This window comes from Grampus griseus (assembly GCF_964374135.1).
Source record: "Grampus griseus genome assembly, chromosome: 13".
NCBI lineage: Eukaryota > Metazoa > Chordata > Mammalia > Artiodactyla > Delphinidae > Grampus > Grampus griseus.
The window spans coordinates 50870468-50891150 of NC_139007.1; the positions used below are offsets into that span (position 1 = coordinate 50870468).

General features: G+C 36.1%; 1 protein-coding gene across 8 annotated transcripts in view; it reads right to left on the reverse strand.

Annotated features, from left to right (window-relative positions):
* TRDN (triadin) overlaps positions 1-20683 on the reverse strand; it is a 373155-nt gene that overhangs the window by 197368 nt on the left and 155104 nt on the right. For all 8 annotated transcript variants that reach the window (XM_082668827.1, XM_082668826.1, XM_082668823.1 and 5 more), the window contains one exon: positions 13529-13606. In XM_082668827.1, coding sequence (XP_082524953.1) covers positions 13529-13606 — 78 coding nt within the window. The remainder of the gene's footprint in view (positions 1-13528; positions 13607-20683) is intronic.

The window sequence follows — 20683 nt, forward strand, 5'->3', positions numbered from 1 at the left end:
CAAGCAGAGTAACTATACTGTGATAAATTACGTTTTAAGAGGAACTTTGGCTGTTGCTGACTGGTTGGAGCCAAGTACCCCACTGGATTTTTTGATCACACTGCGATGAAGAAGACTAAGAAAGTAAAAGGATTCAGTACAAATATCCTTCTTCATGTTTTCCTCTTTTTTCCCAAAAATTTCCTCTAAATTTTATTTGGGACTCTTGAAAGAATGTAACATTATAGAAACATGGTGGGAGTACCTCAGTTTACATTGTGCTTACGTTGCTACAACAGCAAAGCTCTTCAAGGACTTCACTTGAGTTATCTGGCATAACTAAACTGGTTTTTCAGAACCTGAATCCAGTCTTTGCCTTGACTTTTCCTTTAGGGAATGCTGAATTATTCTTAGAAGTCAGCTCTTCTCATTATCAGCTACTAACAACAAAAAATTCACAACCAGAACTTGTAGAGCATCTTCCACTGACTTCCCAGAGACTTTTACATAAACAATTTATTCACTTAATCAACACATGTTTATTTAACCTTATGTCAAACCCTTTGCCAGGGTCTAGAGTTTTAAACTATTCCTTCCAGGAATTTTAGGTATGAGACTAAGAAGGGATAAAGTTCACAATTACAATATGGACTTAGGGACATTAAAGTCGGAGTCTAAGGGAGACAGCAGAGGCCCAAACCCAAGAGCAAAAAGTGTGAGAGCTGCTCCAGGGAAAAATGGTATGTGAATTCTGAACTGAGTATGGCAAGTGTTACTATCAATGCTGGCTGGAGGGACTGAGGTGCCTGCTGAGTGCCCAGTCCTGTCCTGCAGATAAAGGCTGACAACTCTTAGTGATACAATACCATTCATGAAGTAAATGTCCCAAAGAACTCCAGAGCTAATCAGTGTAAATCCAAACGTTTTCAAGATACCAGACTACATACAGTTCTTTAAGTTTCAAAAAAGATTGTGGAGAAGTGATCTCAATAGTTATTTTATGTGATCAGAGCAAGGCAGAAAAAAAATGTATTAGTTTTGGTTTAATCACACTGATTTTAAGGTGATAGGAAATTATACTGTAATAGAATGTTATTAACAGAATACAGCACATGACCTTACATGCATTAGTATATACTTAGTTCTGAGATAAAAGTCAACACATCCTTCAACCCATGAGAAAATGGGCTCAGGAAAGATGAGCAACTTGCTCAACTTCACAAATCACATAAGTGACAGACAAGGATTTAAAACTAAGGATCACTGCAAACTCTGATCTTTCCTCTACAACATGGAATAAGAAGTCTGAGGTAGACTTATTCTAACAAAAAATTGCAAACGAACTGAGGCACAGACAGAAAAGTGCCATTTTCTACCCTCTCTTTGTGACACTTATCTTTCAGCTCTCTCAAGCCAAAGTTCTCTGATATAACGACAATTTTTTTCTGTTTCTGAATTTAGTATGCAAAAGGGAATGCAAAGAGAAAGATTATTTGATACATTTCAAATTGCAAAAAAAGTTTCTTATGTTAATTAAACTTCATATTTAAAGTGGATAAGGTAGATTTCTCCCAAACCTTTCAAAAATGATAAAAGCTTTTTAGATAAGTGACTGCATTACTTTTGAATGGATTAAGTTTATATAAATGAAGGTGGCCACAGCTCTTCTTTTTCTTTCTGGTATTTATTTTTCCTCTCAGTGCTTTTACATTTCAGAAAGCAAATGCTCAATTAAAGTTTATTGACCTTTACGCTCAAGTGAGAAGCTCTCAATCCACACAACTCATCTCTGCATAGCTCCAAAGAGAGCATTTTGTATTTTGTTTTTCTTGGATTTTTTCTTTTTTGGGTGCTGCAGCCATTTGGAGATTTTCTAAAAACTCTTCTAACCCTAGTAAAATTTACTTTTTATGCAGAACCATTGCTTGCTCAAGATCTTTTATTGTAAACTTTTCTAATGCGTCTTTCTACAAGGGTAAGGAAAATATAAATATAAGATTCATTTCTAATAGCTGTTCATTTTCAAAATCATATTATTTACATATAATTACTTTTTTCATATTTTTATCTATATGCTTTTTCTACATTTCTCTGTAGTTGGAAATGAATTGCAAAAGTACTTTGTTGCATTTAAAATGTCAAGAATGAATAGAAACATCAGAAAATTGAGCTTTTCCTTTTTGTGACTAAATTATTGATATTTAGGGAAAAAGTTGGTTATCATTCAAAATCAAAATATACATTACTCTAAACTATCATTTCAAAGATATGGCTATTTTTATAACAGGTCTTTGAGAATTTAGGGTTTGAGTTACTAAACAAATTAGAAAGACTCAATTACCCAAAGTTACTGGTATATTGGGCACATTTATAAGTCTGATTCTTAATTGAAGACTTTTATCTTAAAAATATGCCCAATAGATATCAATATTCATAAAGGAAATAAATGCCCATTCAAAGAGTACAACTTTTCTAGTTGTAATTGTTTTAATATATTGAATTCAGGTTTATTTCAAATGATGGACTACATAAATTCCCTCATCTTTCATAAATTATACCAAACCATTAACACAATTTTTGTCTTCTTCCTAGTATAAGGTCTATTCTAGTAGATTAAAAATTTTTACACAAAATTCTCACATAATTGAAACAAATATCTGTCACTGTTTATTATGTGAACAATTGCCAAGACCCCTTACTCCATTTGGATAAAACCGATCTGGCTTTAAAGATGTAGCCACTTTTCTCATCGGTTCTAGAGAGGATGAATAATTTCATTGGGAATTCTAATAAACTTATATAATAGAAACATTTAGGTCAAGCTGACACAAATAGCAAATAAATGTTTTATAAAGAAAAACTGGTACTTGTAAACTAGAGCTTTGGAGGGACCTGGTTCTTTCTTATAAAATACTTCAGGAGAAAAGTTTGCTGGCACAAGAGGGTTCCAACTAGAATTTCATAATAAGAAAGCTATTAAAAATCACATTCACTCTTATTCACAAAACTTCTCATCCCTTTCTCTTTTGTCAAAATGTAGGGGGAAAAACCCTAATTTTTAATACCAGCATGAAAGTTATGAAAGATCTCTTAAGAAGGAAGCTGGCCCTGATCAACAAAAAGCTCCTTACCCTTCCCTGATTCTTGGTTGTCATCCCTTGATCTCCAGAATAAAAATTTATTGCTACTAGACGGTCAAATCAGACAGACATCCCTCGCCATACTGTCAGATGTATAGGGGAAGAAAAAGAAAACTTCTTTCTCTTATTATGGGAAAAAGCTAATGATTTCCCCCAAAACTATTTTTAATCAATAATGGAAAATCGAGACTATTATAACAAGAGAGAAAAGTTCTAAGTTTGGAGATGCAAGTTTCTAATGAAATATATTTAATGTCTACTAAAATGTATTTATAGTTCATAATCTGTGGAATATATTTCTTTACATTTTCCTTTTTCTTGACACTTTTCCACCTTTTTGTCTTTGTGTTTCTTTTTTCCCCCTAATTTCTCAACAGCCAGTTGTTAAGACTTACCTACTTTTCCATGATTCTAAGCTGAATTACCCTTGTTCTAACATATTTATTACCCCCAACAGAGCTGAGTTACCTCATGCCTAGCTCTGCACAGTGCTGCAATCAAAAGAAATGAGAGTCTAAAATTCCAGGGAGGTTTGAAGATAAGTTTAAATCTTTTTTGAAGTCTCTCAAATAGCTAATGTTGTATGACCCAAAGCAAAATGTTCTAAAGGTTCTCTCCTTACTGGAGCTTCCCAATCCATCACAGCATTTCCTCCCAAAAGCTTCTCTCTCCCAAGGGCACGCTAAAAACTTACTTCAGCCTATGCTGACTCTCCTATTCCCTTCTCTTGACCTTTTTTCTCACTGTCTAAATCTTATATTTTCTTCTGGGTAATAACCCTTCCTATTCAAACATGAATTAATTAATTATTTGAGCCCCTTCCAATTTTTTGGCTCACCCAGCATATCCTGAGTCCTGAGCAGAACACAAACACTCAGGAGCTGACCAGGCATACCTAGAATATTCCTTAGGCAATAAAGTGGAGGAGAAAAGCTGTGAATACTTATGTTAATATTTGTGTCCTCATCACACATGTAAGAAATAATTTAAAAAACACTTTTACAAATCACTGAAAGGTGAAAGTTAAATACAGTTTGTAGTTTAGTTACTAGTGTACCAAAGTTAATCTCTTAGTCTTGGTAGGTGAATCATGGTTTTATAAAATCCTAACATTAGAGGAAGCTTGCTGAAGAGTGTATTAGAACTCTATATATTATCTTTACAACTCTTCTGTAAATCTAAAATTATTTGAAAATAAAAAGTTTAAAAACAACAAAATATTGGAAATATTTCAAGACTCTAAAATAGAGGATTCATTTTTCCCCTAGAAGTAGTGATTAGCCCCAAAGGAAATGAAATAAATATGTAGAGGGGAAAAATGAGTGAAATAAAAGCCTCGAGCATGATAAAATTTTGGAGGTGGAACAAACTTTTGAGATCATTTATTTCAAAAAATGTAACTTCACAGTTGAAGAAGCTGAGTCTCAGGTTAAAAAACTAATATGAACAATTGAATCTTTAGTTCAGAACTCCTGATTGCTATACCCTCATTTATATGTGGCAGAGAGAAAACTTAGAGGCAGAAGTAGGTCACCATGATCTTCTAATTGACAAGCCGAAAGGTTTCTGGCCAGTTTTGTCTTATTCTTCTCCCTGGGGCTCTTGGCCCTGTTGTTCCCTTTCCTCCCTCATCTTTTCATCCTTGGTTTTCTAGTCTGTCTTCTGATGGTGTTTGTGACAGTTAATTTGACTAGGCCATAGTAACAGTCACTTGGTCAAAGACCAGTCTAGATGTTGCTATAAGGTAGTTTTTAGATGTGATTAACATTTAAATCAGTAGACTCTGACTAAAGTAGATTACCAATCAGTTGAAGGCATTAAGAAAAAAGACTGAGGTCCTCTAAGGAAGAAGGAATTCTGCCTCTAGCCTGCCTTTGGACTTGAGAATACAGTATCAACTCTTCCCTGAGTCTCCAGCCTCTGGCATGCCCTATAGATTTCAGACTTGCCAGCCCTCGAAATCACATGATCATGTGAACCAATTCCTTAAAATAACTCTCTCTCTCTCCCTGCCCCCTCCTCCCCTCCCCGCTGTGTGTGTGTGTGTGTGTGTGTGTGCACACGCGTGTATGTGTGTGTGTACATACATCATATTGGCTCTGTTCCTCTGGAGAACTCTGACTAAAACAATGTTGTTCCCCCCATTTTCCTTCTTGGATGCACTAAACCTCACTCACACTTATGACTGACCTGCCATTCAGTTATATCCAAAACTAAGATTTGTATGATACAGGGTATTTTTAAGATCAATTGCTCCTTGGGAGCTCAATAAGTATTACTGGGAAAAGAAATGTTTCTGTGACCACTGAGTTTAAAAAGAATTAAACAGTTTTCTGACAAGAATTTCACGGCTCTTTTAACATACTTGTGTACATTGTGACTGTCCAAAAAGAAAATATGATGTGGACCCAAAGTATTATGTTATAAATTTTTTTCACTAACAATATCATAGAACTAGAATTCCCCATAACATACTTCAGGAAAATGCTATGCTTGGAATAAGCTTATGACTTCAGCCTCTGCATCTCTCTCATTTGTGAACTCCAGACTTCTATCTTCAGTTGTCTGCTGGAGATGACCACTTGTGTGAATGCCACTCAACATGCTGCCTGACATGTGGCAGGGTCTTCATTTTCTCTCCAGGTCCAATATCCACCCTGACCTTTATGGATTGTGTTAACCAAGGATTAACACAACCTCTGGATTCAGGTTAGTTTGGCCAATGGGAGCAACATCAAGAGATAATAGAGCAGGAAAAAAAGAGAGAGTTGGGCATGTATTCTCCAATTACCCACCCTGGCTCACTGAGAATATTATATAAATCATTTTACAGATTGTTCATGATGTGTTCTTCTACTAAAGGACATAGTTTTGATTGGGCATCTCTCTCCTAGAGTTACAAGGTTTGGGGGTTTATAAACCACTCTATTCCCCTGCCTCCTCAGGCCTAGGGCTGGTAAAGGCTTCCTGCATTGGCTAGCCTTGGGGTGCTTCACCATAACTCTGCTCAAACCTTTATAAATACTACATTCATTAAATACTCTTAATCACCCATTTTGAATGGTCCAGGGACGCTGATGCACCTAGCAAGTCTGAACTCATTATCATCTCCCCAAACCTGTTCTTATTCTTAAGTGCCATTCATTTATCCAGGTCAGATAAGGCTTTAGCAATTATGCTCAGCCCTAACTTTTATTGCTAGTCTACGATAATGGAATAGACTGATCCTGGGAGTGACACACCTGGATTCCAATTTCAATTATACCACTGTTAGGACTGTGTTATCTTGGGCAATTTACTTGATTCCTCTGATCTTCTCTGTAAAATGATATAAATCATATTCACTGCTTGGAATTGTTTTGAGGGTTAAATATGATTGTTTAAGAGAAAAGTCACATAATTTTCCCCCATGAGCAGTAGCCTCCTAAGTTTTTCTTGTCTCCAAACCCCCAAGCCCCTCCCCTCACCATCCATACTTTCTATAGCTGACACAATGATCTAAAATGCAAATCTAATCATACTACCCCTCTGCTCAGTTGTTTCAGCAGGCTCACGCAGTCTCTGAGGAGGTGTAAATGATTCAGTTGTGTGTACAAAATTCTTTAGGATATGACTGGGGTCCTATATTAAGAAATTATATAGAGTTTCACGTTTACTGACTAATGTCATTAATGAAATTACCATATTATCTTTACAGATACCAATAAAGAATTAACATAAAAATTAATGATTTACTATATATACAAGAGAAATTTCCTGATTAAAAAAATGATAATGATAATAATAGTAGCTAATGGCTGAGTACCTAATTGTGCTAAGTTGCTATATACCTTGTTTCATTCACTCCTCATAGCAACTTTCTAAGTAAAATAGGTACTAAAAGTAGTATGGTTTATCTATATTATCAAAATTTATAACTAAAGGTCAATCCCATTAAAAATTGCCCAAGGATATGAGTTTATTTCACCTCAAAACAAAGAAAAATATTGCATTGCCCTAAAGTTCAAGATTAACTGTGTCATAGAGTTAATGGAATAAGAACCTGGGCCAAAATTCAATTTTATTATTTTATGCTTTTTGCTTCTCAGGATATGTCTCAATGAAGAGCTAAGACAATAAAGTTCTCAGTTTAATAGAACTGTAAATAAAACGTTACTAGCTCCTGTAGAACACTGTCCTCGAATGCACCCTACGGTAAGAAATCATCTTGTAGTAAGTCTCCTATATTGCTCCTTTCTCCTCTGCACAAATCCTACCAGCTTACTCTTTATGGCCCAATGCAAATCTTGTGATTTCACCTCATAGCCTTGCTTCACACGTATATCATCTTCCTCCTAACTTTTATAGCCCTTATTATCTGTACCACGCACTTCTGAACTCCAGAAAATAATGCTTCATAGTATTATCCATTTCATAGGGACATGCCTGGTTGGCCCAAGTGGGACATCTCTATCTAAGCCATGGCCATACCTTCCTCACACATCTGTGGTAGCTATTTAAACACTGTGCCAAGCCATGGAGTCTTCACTCTGCTCTTAATGTAGCTTACTACTAATGCACCAACCTGAAAAAAATAAGCTTGAAATATCTGGGTGTGAAAGCAGAAAAGACCATTTAAATTCAGTCCCCACAGTTGACAGGTGAAGAAGTGGAGGCCCTAAAAAGTGAATCGATTTGTCAAAGATAATACAACTGATTAGTGTCAAAGTTGCAGTTGGAAGCTGGGATTTTAGTCTTCTCTCTAGAGTTCTCTTGCCCACTGTTGGGTGATGGCATTTATATTATTCACGACTGCAATACTAAGTTAGTACCAGTTACATGTTTATTCAAGAAGATGATAGGGTATACAGTATTCATTCACTTTACTTTATTTGGCTCCATTAATGCCAACTATATGTTTGTAATGGAATATTAAAAGTAATTAAGTATAAGATATATAACTAATAAGAGATCACATAACCTCTTCTTTCCACATCTTTGCCACAATAGATGAGGTGTGGCCATTTTACATTGAACGTCCAGTAATTACATGTGGATGGAAGTCTTTAATTCTTCAGGAATCAACAACATAAAATGTGGTGTTTGGTAGTGGGGGAGGGGGTTGTGTTGACTAGGAGGAAAGAAAAGTTTTCCAGCGTTGTTGATTACAGGACAACAGGATGATATCCAGTAATCGTATTTATACAAAGATTTAATGAAGCAGCTTTTTTGATGATTGGGGAGGGGATGGAAAATGTTGCCTGAAGCTGTCTTGTTTAATCACTGAGGACTCTCGGAGAGCAGTCAGGAACTAATCTCTCCTAAGAAATACAGTTCTGACAAACATTTGCTGATAAACGGGCTCTCACGCTAAGGGTTGAAACCACCTGTGATGTGAATATAATAAGGCACCATTTGATGAAGGGGGCATAGATCTGTCTCATTTGTGGAATATATGGATAACTATAGTGGCCTTTGGAACTTGCAAGCCTTTCAAGACCAGTGAGAGCTCACAATAGACAGAAGAATTAATTCGTCACAAAATTTAACACTGTTGTGAAAGATCGTAAGAATTACTATTATATTGAAGGTGGCTCTCTATTTAAGTTAGTTCCAGTTAAGTTATGTCCATAATAAAATGCAAATTGACAACAATGACCAAAATGATTGCCTGGGGTGGTCATTATACAAGATCTTTTCAATGCTATTGTAGCCAATTTCCCTGGCCAAACGCCAAACATATTCTAAAACATACAGTAGTAGGAGTCAAAGAAAACAACTGATTTAATATACAATTAGTCTTTATACCCAAAGATTCAAAGCAATAGAATTTCATTACAGTGTACAAAGTGTCTGGTATGCGGAGAGGAGTGAAATTCTAGGAAGGCCAGACACAACTTCCAGGCATTAGATAAGTGACCCAAGATAAGAAGTGCACAGATACTTAACAGAATGAAGCCAGTGTTGTGAGAAACTTATTGTTTTAAGTGCTATGAAAGCACAAAGGAAGCTTTTAAGGGCTTCAGAGATGTGTAGAATGCTTTCACCCATAACAAAGTCCATGTTTTTTTTAGATTTATGCTGATAAAATCCTAAATTGTTTCCAATCTCCTGTGAGCAAACTTAATAATCTAGTCTATATATAAGCCCTCCTTTTCTTTAAAACATTAAAATGCAAAATACATTTAAGTTCCCACATTTTGACCTGTTATAACTGTATTCCTCAAATCAAAGGGCATAAGTTAGTGCCACATGTAAGTTCCTTTTTACATAATGCCATTTTCTTGCAACTTGGTCCTAAGGAAGTTCCAGACTAAAATAGTGCATCAAGGACTGTGCATAATCAGCCTCACTAAAAACAGCTTGATTAATACTAAATATGTCCTAGTTCCTAATCAATTATGTTAATGAAGGCACAGGCAGCACATCTGCAAGCCCTGACAAAGCCCATGATCTCAGCATTGCCTGATAACGTGGACTCCTTGGGAAGCTGCTTAGTACCAGCACTCTCAGGGCAGACTGTGTCTTTCTGCAGATAAAAAGTGGATACTACTGACAAAAGCCTTGTAATCCTGCAACACTGTTAGGTTATTTACTTAAACTGTAGTGTTGGGCTCCAGGATGAAATGTAAATAAAACTGCTCTTTAAATATTAACAATAGAACCTAAGGGTCCCACTTAACAAATGACACATTCTTTTCCAAGTGACAGACTGATAGGCAAAACATTTGCTACAGGGTGCTTTATGAATCTCTTCCAGGACGTAAACTAGGGTCAAATATTTGAATAATCTATCAAAATCTGCCTCAAATTGGGGAATTGGAGCTCCCTGATTTATGTCTGTCTCACAACAACAACAGAATTAAAATCTGATGAAACTTAAAGGTGACACTATTATTTATAGGCTATCTCTTGTTCTGTGAATATTTGGGCAGTGAGATGGTCACTTGTCAGTTTTTTGTCTAATTATCTCAAGTCACATAAGCTATTATAGTCCAAATGCTAAAAGAAATATAACTCTGATCTCTCCCTCTCTCTCTCCAACTATAAAGTTTTTCCAAGTCATTTACTTACTAGCTAGATAAATGATACACGTCGGTAGTCAATAATGAGAGTACTTAGAGTTTTTGAAGCTTATTACCTTCAGTATAAGCTCAGTGATATGTGAGTTCAGTTAAGAAAAATAGGTAACTAATACTAAAATTTTTTAAATATTTAACTCATCAATTATAAGCATGTACAGAAGATGATGCAAGTTGGGAATTTATGGTGTTGGAAAATCAGGTATCACAGAAATGAAAAAGGCAAAATCATTGATTACTGGAAAAGAAATATTTAAACAGCTTATTAAACTAAACAAATTATATGAGGTAAATATTTAAGTTGCTTTACTTATACATTAACTAAGCTTAGAGGTTACCAAGTGCTATGGACTGAATTGTGTCCTTCCAAAATTCATATGTTGAAGCCCTAACCCCCATGTAACTGGATTAGAAGATGATTAAACTTAAATGAGATCATAAGGGTGGAGTCCCGATCCAATAGAACTGGTGTTCTACTGAGAAGAGGAAGAGACACCAGAGTGCTCTCTCTGCTATACGAGCACACAGCAAGAAGGTGGCCATATACAAGCCAGGAAATGATCTCACTAGAACCTAATCATGTTGGCACCCTGAGCTGAGACTCCCAGCCTCCAGAACTGTAAGAAAATCAACTTCTGTTGTTCAAGCCATCCAGTCTTGTAGTATTTTACTATGGCAGCCCTTGCAGACTAAGACACCAAGGTTGATCAGGAATTTAAGAAATTATTATGTTAAGAAGAAACTGTCTTTACATAATTGTCACACACACGAAGTAAGTCTGGACCCAAGTGAGTGAATGGGAGAAGGAGGGGTGAAAGCCAATGGAGACAGTGGGAAGCTCACCCTATCTAAGATGATCACATTCAAAAATCAATAAATAAAAGACCCGTGTGGGGCAAATAAATGTGTCTTTAGCTGACTCGGATGGGAGACCAAAGTTTCAAACCTTGGACTATATCTGGACTGTTCTTTAAATATTCAAGAAGCATTGTTGATTTGGACTCTTGGAGCGAGACATTACGTGAACTTTTCATTAAATCGTGGTCTCTAATAACCAAACAAATTCTTTTCTTCAGATTGGTATTGACACAGTACTAACTTGCAGATTGTATGGGATTTTTATTTGAAACTTGCAACTGCTAATTCATTCAATTTGTAGCTGACCAAATCAAAATATTTTACATACTATATAATAGGTTATTACAATTTACAAGTATAATGTAACCTTTCCCCCAATTCCCAGTGGTATTTCTCTTGCTCTCTTTTGAGCCTTTCTACAATGCTTAGTTAGGTATGTGGCTTGAAACCTTTTGCTTTTTCCCAGACAACTAGCAGTCAGAATTTCTCCATGTGTGTCATTCCAGTCATTCTGAAGGACATTTGGCCAACAATAGGTCATTTAGGTAACTAATACTAAATTGAAAGTATTTTTAGGATTATTCAATTGCTCTCCACCTTCCTCCTAAATCACTAGGGATTTACTATACAGATGAGTTCCTGGACCAGTAGCAGCAGCAATACTTGGGAACTGGGTAAAAATGAAGAATCTAAGGCCCTACCCTTGACCAACCAAATCAGAATCTGCATTGTCAGAGATCCCCAGGTTATTTGTGTGCACATTAGATTTTGATAAACATTGCTAGCGTACTCTTGACTGACATCAGAACACGATATTTCTATCACAGAACTGCATGGAATCTAAAGCACAAAATGTCATGTCTTCATTTTACCAAAGTTGCTGATGTCTCAGAAGAAATGAAGTTAGAATCCTCTAACTCCAAAGTCTGCACAGTAATATGATAGAAGGATCTCTGGGTATAGAACTAGAAATTCAGGGCTAGAATCCCAGTCCTGCTGTTCACTAATTTAGCAAAAAAAAACTGCAAGCTTAGATTTTCTAATCATTAATAATGTCTACTTCAAAGCGTTTTGAAATGTCAAATGTGAAATGCATATAAGTAAAGCCAACATAATAATATTCTAAATAAATGTGAGTTGAAGAGAGCACAGCCACAGGCATAATTTGGTCAGGATCTGGCCAGAAAAGTAGATAGAACATGCTGGTATTATAACATAAACTTAGAAAAACTTCACCTGCTCAGCTTCTAAAATCCTTCCCTGGTTGCTGACTGTAATATAAATAAATGTATTGCCCAAAATATAAACGTATAGCCAATCAATTGTTGGGTCTGTGGTCAATGAGACAATGCATCTGTTACCAAGGCATTCAGATTTAATTTATAAATAAATAAACTATTTGAAGCAGGCTACCAAATTCAGATGTTTGGTGTAAAACGGTTGGATTTGTAATAATTTTTACACATAAATATAAATCAAAGTTTCTTAACATTTAATGTGTACAAGGCTCAACTAAAGAGTTTGTTAAAAATATAAATTTTCCTCTCTGAATTGCCAGATCTGATTCACTAGATCTAAGATGTGGCAGGAATATGCATTTTCTAAACAAGCTTTACAATTGATTTTAATGCTGGTGATCTACAAACTATTCTTTGGGGACAGTTGTGTTAAGCCAATAAAATACATTTAAGAAATTCTAAGTTCATCAATATCAAATATAATAATAAAAATTGCAATTGTTATAGTTTTATTCTACATTTACAGCACCTCTCTGTGGTAGTATTATGAGTATCAGTATTTCACTAATAAAGAGCCTGAAAGTTTAGGTATCACATTAAGGTCATCCAGGTAGAAAAGGGTAGAACCAGAATTTGGACCCAGATCTGTTTGATTGTAGAACACAGGCTGTTAATCACTATATTATTTCCAAGGCACAGAGTCACCACCATCTTTCTAAGAAACAAGAAATTATCAACAGGGCTTGGGTCATCTTTATAGGAGGGGTTTGGAGGATATATGAGATGAACTGAAAATCTCAGCCGTTTTCTCGTAGTTATCGGAGATTCATTTGGGAGTGGGTTTAGGGGAGAGAAGATAAATAAGGTATAGAGGAGAGAATAGGTTACATGAGTGTATGATTCCTGATAATGATCATATGATATTTTCTTGAGTTCTATGTACAGGAATTGCAAGGCATATCCTTGTCCATTTGTCCCTATACTTTCTGGCTTGATTTCCAGGGTATGAAGCAGGTCATCCTTCTGGAAGGTGATGGTCACCAATATAAAATCTTAGGAGGAAATTTTTGGTGTTCTAAAAAGGAGCAAATTGTAATTTTTTGGAAGAGTAAACTGTAGCTTAGACATACTAAAACTATTTGAGAAAATATGGATTTTGTTGTTGCTGCTATTGCTATTTTGCTTTGTTTCTCTATATTCTATTTTATCTACAATAGAGACGATCTTTCGAAAAATAAAATAAAATACTTGCCTTCAAGAGCTGGTGATGCCAAAGTGGGTCCAGAAGCTTGCTGTGTTGGTAATGGAGGTGGTATGGCTGGGCTTTGTCCTGTGCACACAATGCAGGAGTAGGAATTGAACAAAAAGTGTTAATAAATTTAATATGCACAACTAAAATAGCTCTAGATCTGTCCCCAACATGCATAATTCATAATCCAAAGTATAATTCATATTATTATGCAATAAGAAAATTGTTATTAGGTGAGATCTTTAAGTGGATACATACAAAGATTCAGTTATCTTCAGAGCAATTTCTGAAAATATTTCTTTTCTTAGATGTATACACAATGTCAAATACATCTACTGGACTTCACTAATGGAAAACCTACATGCAATCAAATAAAGCAATTTATTTTCAATATGCACTTCAAGTTATGGAAACTAAAATCACAGAAGCTAAGAGGAATCCTAATATATAGAAAAATCACCATTTTTTTCATTTAGCTAAAAATTCTCAAATGATATAATAAAGGAATGAAAGAAGGTTAAAATTCATAGGCCTTTTGATATTGAACAGGTACATTTTCTCCTGCCGAAATAAATGACCTGCAGTTAAGTAAATAATGGGCCAAAGGGAAAATATATTCAGTTTTATAGAAACTTGAAAGCCTGCCTCAAGTCTCTCGGCTTATTATGCACCATAAAAACCCACAATCGTTTCTGAGTACTTCCTTATCCCAAGTGATTTCTTTAATTAACCAAAAACATCCCAGCCATGAACTGTAAACATTAACTAACATATGATCTCATATGAAATGCTTACAAAATGTTTTATCATTCATTTTCATTCCATAAACTCCTGCTGTGTGTTTCTTTTAAGTCCAAGAATCAACGCGGGCATATGCACCTTCTAAAATCTCACTGACAACTAGATATTATCAAATGTCAGCAGACCTGCCTACTTACTGGAAGTCTTCCTTTTTTATAATTTGTCAAAATTAGTTTGCTTTGGTGAATTGTGCATTAGCAACCTGAGTTACACACACACCACCGTCTGTGGTGGCGAGAAGGGAGGAATCCCAGGCCGTCAAGCTGAGTAGAAGAGGTTAGTCTCCACTCATCATAGGACTTTCTTCTAGCTGTTAGACCCATCCAGGTTGATTCTTGAGCATGTTCAAGTATGCACAAAAGCAAAGCATATTGTTCCGTGACATGCAGGCCATATACCTAGAAAAGTATCCATCCATATTAGTATTAATTATTTTCCTCATGAAAGCAAAGATTTGATGGAAACATAATGCAACATGGAATTTCCTTTTTCAGTAAGCAAAGGTAAGGATGGGCAAACTAAAAAAGGAGTTTGAGCCACATTGTTTTTCCCGGGATAACATTTATATACTGCTTACTATGTGCCTAGAACGATCCCAAACAGTTTTGATGTATTGTCATTTAATTTTTACAAGATGCTTAGGATGTAGGTATAATTTTCATTTTGCAGTTTTAAACTGAAGTGAACAGGGATTCAGGTGCTCAGCTCCTAAGAAGTGGATTTGAGGTGCCGAAAGCCCCTCTCAGACTTCCTAAGGCAGGCAAAGGGTCATCACATGTAAGGGGTCATCACATATAAGGGGTTCTGCAGCTGGAGAGAGACAGAGGCATGGAGCTTCCACCCTGAGTTTCCACCGTCTTTGTAAGTCAAATGGATGTATACTTGGGGAAATTCACTCCCAAATCTTTCTTGAGAGCTGTTCTTGAAAAACTGTTTCTAAAATAGGATGGTATTTTGTAGTTTGCAAAACCTAGGGAGAATCTATCAAAAGATTGAGGAAGGAGTCAATTAAATAACTAAAGCTTAAAATACAAGTGACCATGAATATATATAAATCGTTTCTGAATACTAAGGCTTTCAAAAGTATCTTCATGGAATCCTGCCTGTTCAAACTAAACTGCTTTCTCTCTTGTCAAATACTTTCTTGAACAGTAGTGATGTATAATCATAGTCTTCATAAGCAATATAGGAATTTATTTTTAAATGTATTCAATTCTTTCCCCAGGGAATAATTCATAATTTAGACTACAAAATATTCTTATATTTTCCTGGAGGAACTATGAGGTCATTATTTTATTTTTTTTTTTAAATTTAGTGAGCACTTATTATATCCCAGCACTGAAGAACCATTAAACCCCAACTCTGCCTATAAGAAGTTCCCAATATAATGGCTAAAATAGACTTACAGACAGATCATTATAATACAGTGTGAAGATGGGAAATAATATACACAGAGGGGATGTCACAGAAAGATTCTCGCATTTAAAGGCCTAAAAGGAGATTCCCAGGTAAAGAATGGAGGAATAGAGGGAGGGATTCCGGACAGAGAGTATCTGGTGAAAAAAAGGCCTGGATGCCAAAATACATAGAACTATTAAAACGATCAAACTGGTGCTTCTGCAGCATAAAGTAAAATATCCAGTTTATATCAGAAATTCTCTACGACTGTAATCAGTCGTAGAGAAATTCTCTCGCTGTAATCAGCGATATTACACTCCCTAAAATGGCTAACTGCATGATGGTGACGCAGTGGATGAAGTCGGGAAGTAACACCACAAGAAAAAGAAAAAGCCAGATGTCCATTTGCTTCCATAGTGACAGTGCTAGGTAGCCCTGGCAGGGGAATTACTAGCTCAGGAAAAGTTATTGTTTTGCTAGGGGTCACCAAAACAAATCAGGCATGTCATACTTGAGAATGACACATGACTCTCCAGTACTGACTTACAGAAAAGCCTTCCTTTAGAGAATGCTATTGAAATCAGAGAATGCTATTGAAATCAGAGACCATTTTGATATATGAATGAATATATACAATATTATATGAATATAATAATTTATGAATTTATATGAATATAATGTCACATTAATAATAGAATTTTATAATGATAGCAATGTTGTTTAGTATAAAGACTACATGGTTGTAGTCAAATAGATAAATATGAGAGTTTCAGCTCCAACACTTACAATCTGTGTGAATTTGAAAATTTCATGAAGTACCCAAGCCTTATGGGCCTTTATAAAATAAGGAGAGTTTTCAGGGCTGTTGTGAGGATTAAGTGATGAAGCATCTAACACATAGTAAATACTCAGAATATTCTTTTTCCTACAATGTATTTACAATTTATATTCCATCTAATTATACAAGAGGACTTGAAACAGACTTTTGAAGTAAGAAAACAAAGACATAACAACAGATAAAATTAAACATGACAGAAATAGCAGAACTCATTTACAGGAAAGAGGCTTATCATTTTATTAGGAACATATTTCTTTGGAATTCCTGAAGATTGTTACTCTCTGAAGGGAGAATTCAGGTTGTTGAAACTTACATTGGAACTCTAAAGGTGCCCTTCATTTTACAAGCTATTACCCGAAAACCCCTCTGACATTCAAACATAGTGAATGGCTTTTTGTTCCTTGACTGATTTTGGTTGGCTTATTTCCATAATACCTGAATTGCATGTTTGTAAGCTGCCAATATTTTACTGTTCTGAGTTTTTTGTCACCCAAGTTGTTATGATTGTTTAGTCAAATTCCACTGGGGATAGTATACAGTGTGCATTCCTTCTAATATTCTAAGTTACAGATGTTTTCTTTACTTTGCTAGAAAAGATGAATGGAATTACTCAGAATCTCAAGTCAAGAAGGAGGCTGTGAGCAGAATTCAGGTAATGTGAAGGAAAAAGCAATTCACTACACTAAAGTTTAATTTACCCAGTTTTTTATCAAAGGAGATTTCCTCGTTCTAAACCATTTCTAGGCAACTAAAGTCTAGCAACTAAATCTTGAAACAAATGTTGAGGAGTTTTTTTATGCTAATGCATGAAAGTTATTTTACCTTGGGCCTCCACTGCATTTTCCTAGAGGTACTGAGTTCACCCAGAAGACTACAAACTCTTTGAAAGGCCTCCTGTGCTGCAAACAATGAATGGCCATAGATCTCGTGACAGAGAAGGTGTCACTCTAGTAAATGACTGCTGAGTTAAAATTCATTTACATCTTGAAAAATTAAAAAGTATGAATAATTACAAATTCCTATCCCAATTCATTCTGTCAGCATCATTAAATCATTTGTGAATCTGTGACTGAACATAAAATGGGAAGATCTGAATTTAGTAAGAAAATTATTGTCAAGTGTGTTAAAGCAATAGTATTACTTTTATTTATTGGCACAAGGTTCCTAGACTGACATTTTTTGTAACATATAGAATAATATTTTCAAAGTTTAGCATTGAACAAATACTAAAATAAAATGAAAATACGGTTTATATTTTAGGCTGATACATGTAATTGTGCTAGCGTCCTTATTAAAATAGGGACACGTTGATCTTCAAGTTTCCTTACTGAGTGTCTCTTTCTCTCCCTTGGATTTTTGGACCACTTACAAAATGGAGAGAAGGGACCGGAGGAATTTAGAGCGTCAACCACTCCTCCCTTTCCCACCCTATTTATTTAAAACAAAACTAAGACACCACTAATATAATAATCCCAGACTCGCGAATCTGACTATGAAATGGGGAATTAGGAATCTGAAGTTCAGGAGTTTGTATGGGGTGGATGGATCAAGGTTTTCACTCCAGTCATAGGCATCTTTATACCTCCCACTTTGCATTCCTTGTACTCAATCTTGTGAAGGGTATAAGTAAACAGGCAATCATCACTTAACTGAGGTCTCAGTTGTTTCAAGGTAAAACAAGAACCATAATGTCTCTTCCAGCTGGGTTGTTGTGAGTGTTCCTGGGCATAACTGTAAAAATGACATCAGTGAGGGACCACAGGGAAGACAAAGAAGGACCCTGTTGTTATGGAGCTTACATTAAAGATGAAGGGAGACAGGCGATAAACAAGCAAGACAGATAATTTCTGACCTCAGAAAGGTAGGGACATCAAAACAGAGTGGTGAGGCAGACAATGACTGTGGGAAAGAGATGACACTAAATTGGTTAGAAAAGGAAGAATGGGGTCAGTACTGAGCAGGACTCCACTAACCTATGAAGATTTGTGCCAATTAGAAAAAGTCTCCTTTCTGGGTATGTGCTGTCCAAGGTGGCAAAGTCTGAACAGGAGGGCTTGCTTAGTGCAAAATTAAGAGGCAGCTCTTACCCTGGTCAGTTGCAGCTCCAGTCCGAGTCTTGAGGAGGAGAGAAGAGCAGGGGGCCTTTGTGTAAGTATACAAACTGCAGGACAAGTGCGTAATGTATGAAGTGGCTCTGTCTCCAAGGGGGAGACACTTGAGTTCTGACTTGAACACAGAGAAGCAAACCTCAGAAGAGGTCCGATAGAAAGATTCTTGGCAGGGAAAGGCAAGTCAAAATGCCCAAGTTAGGAGCCAGCCTGGCTTGCTTAAAGGTCATTGGTGCTGGAAAGCAGAGGCAAGCTCATATTAGAGCACTCTCGGCTGTTCCAGTGAGTTTGGATTTGTTCTAAGGGCAGCAGTAAGCTTTTGAAGTGTTTTAGTACGACATGTAGGTTTTTAAAAGATCATCGGCTGCTGTGTGAAGAGACTCAATGTTTGCAGAGGAAAGCTTGTGAGAGGCAGCAGAAGATCAATTGGTGACTATTGAAATAACCCAGGTGAGAGATGACATGAGCTTGGTCTAGGTGGTTGCAGTGGAGATTCAGTTGTTTGCGCAAAAAATGTACATGAGTACCTACTCAGTACTAGGCACTTTCCTAGGATATGGAGTTATAGCAGTGACCAATATAGACAAAATCACCTATTTTGTGGAGCTGAGATTCTACTGGGCAGAGAGAAAAAATATCAACGAAATAAGTAAAATGGAAATCAGTATCCTATTAAAAATGTATCAAGGAAGGGTAATAAGGAATGCTATTTAGAGTAACGGGTGGCAGTTTTAAAGATATGGGCAATGAAAAACATAGAAATTATAGATAAGTGGATGGACTCAGAGTACATTTTGACACAAACCCAATAGGATTTTTAAATGAATTTGATATGGTAAGTGAGGGAAAGAAATCAAGGATGACTGACAATTTGGCTTGAGCATCTGGGAATGAATGAGAAAAGTAATACTCAGATAAGGGCAGGAAATTTCCTGTTTACTCAGCTAGATGCTGTTTATGGACTAATTACTTAGTCATTGTTGTCACTTGAATTATGTAGTTTTCAATTTTGCCAGAGGACTTATATAGAAGACACTGAAGTTGAAGCCATAGTTACTTTGTTGGATTATTGCAAAAATATATCATATTGGTAATTAATTTTCAAGATGTTTTTCATGATTTTAGAAAAATTTTAAGCAAATGGATTCTTTAGTATAAATTGGCTATGCAACCCTACTATAGGGTGTTTAAAACACCATAAGCTTCAAGTTCTTAGATCAAAGAGCATCCTCCAGGCCAAAATGTTTCTACTGGAAAGGTTTCTTTGCATCCTGATAAAAACCTTCCCTAATATTTTCATGTGTTATTATATATTTGCATATTTGCTTTGATGAAAAGCAAGGAATAGTTGCCAAATACATATTTCTTTTTTTTTTTTTTTTTTCTGCGGTACGCGGGCCTCTCACTGCTGTGGCCTCTCCCGTTGCGGAGCACAGGCTCCGGACGCGCAGGCTCAGCGGCCATGGCCCACGGGCCCAGCCGCTCCGCAGCATGTGGGATCCTCCCGGACCGGGGCACGAACCCGTGTCCCTTGCATCGGCAGGCGGACCCTCAACCACTGCGCCACCAGGGAAGGCCCATACATTCTCTTGATTAAAAGTGATAAAGGTAGTATTAGTATGTTTTCTTCTTCATCTCCAATTTATAAGGTAGAAATAATTCTTCCATGGAAAAGCCAACTAAAGAAAGGAAATAAGATTGATTCAAGATCGTATCATTGTGCCATTTATCCTTGTACCTTGATTATGACAGAATACCTGATGTCTGGGACTTAACAAAAATAAATGCACAGAATCATAACCATAGAGTTTTGGGGTGTGGAAGAGATCTTTGAAATCAGCTATTCCAACACCCTAATGTTTCAGGTGGAAAAAAATGGTCTCTAGAAGGAAAGGTGGCCTAACCAAGGTCATGCTTCAAGAGCATTTAAGATAAAGGTTTTTCACTCCATTTCATTTTTCTATTTATTGAATATTTATTTGGAAGGTGAAGATAAATGCTAATTATTTTATC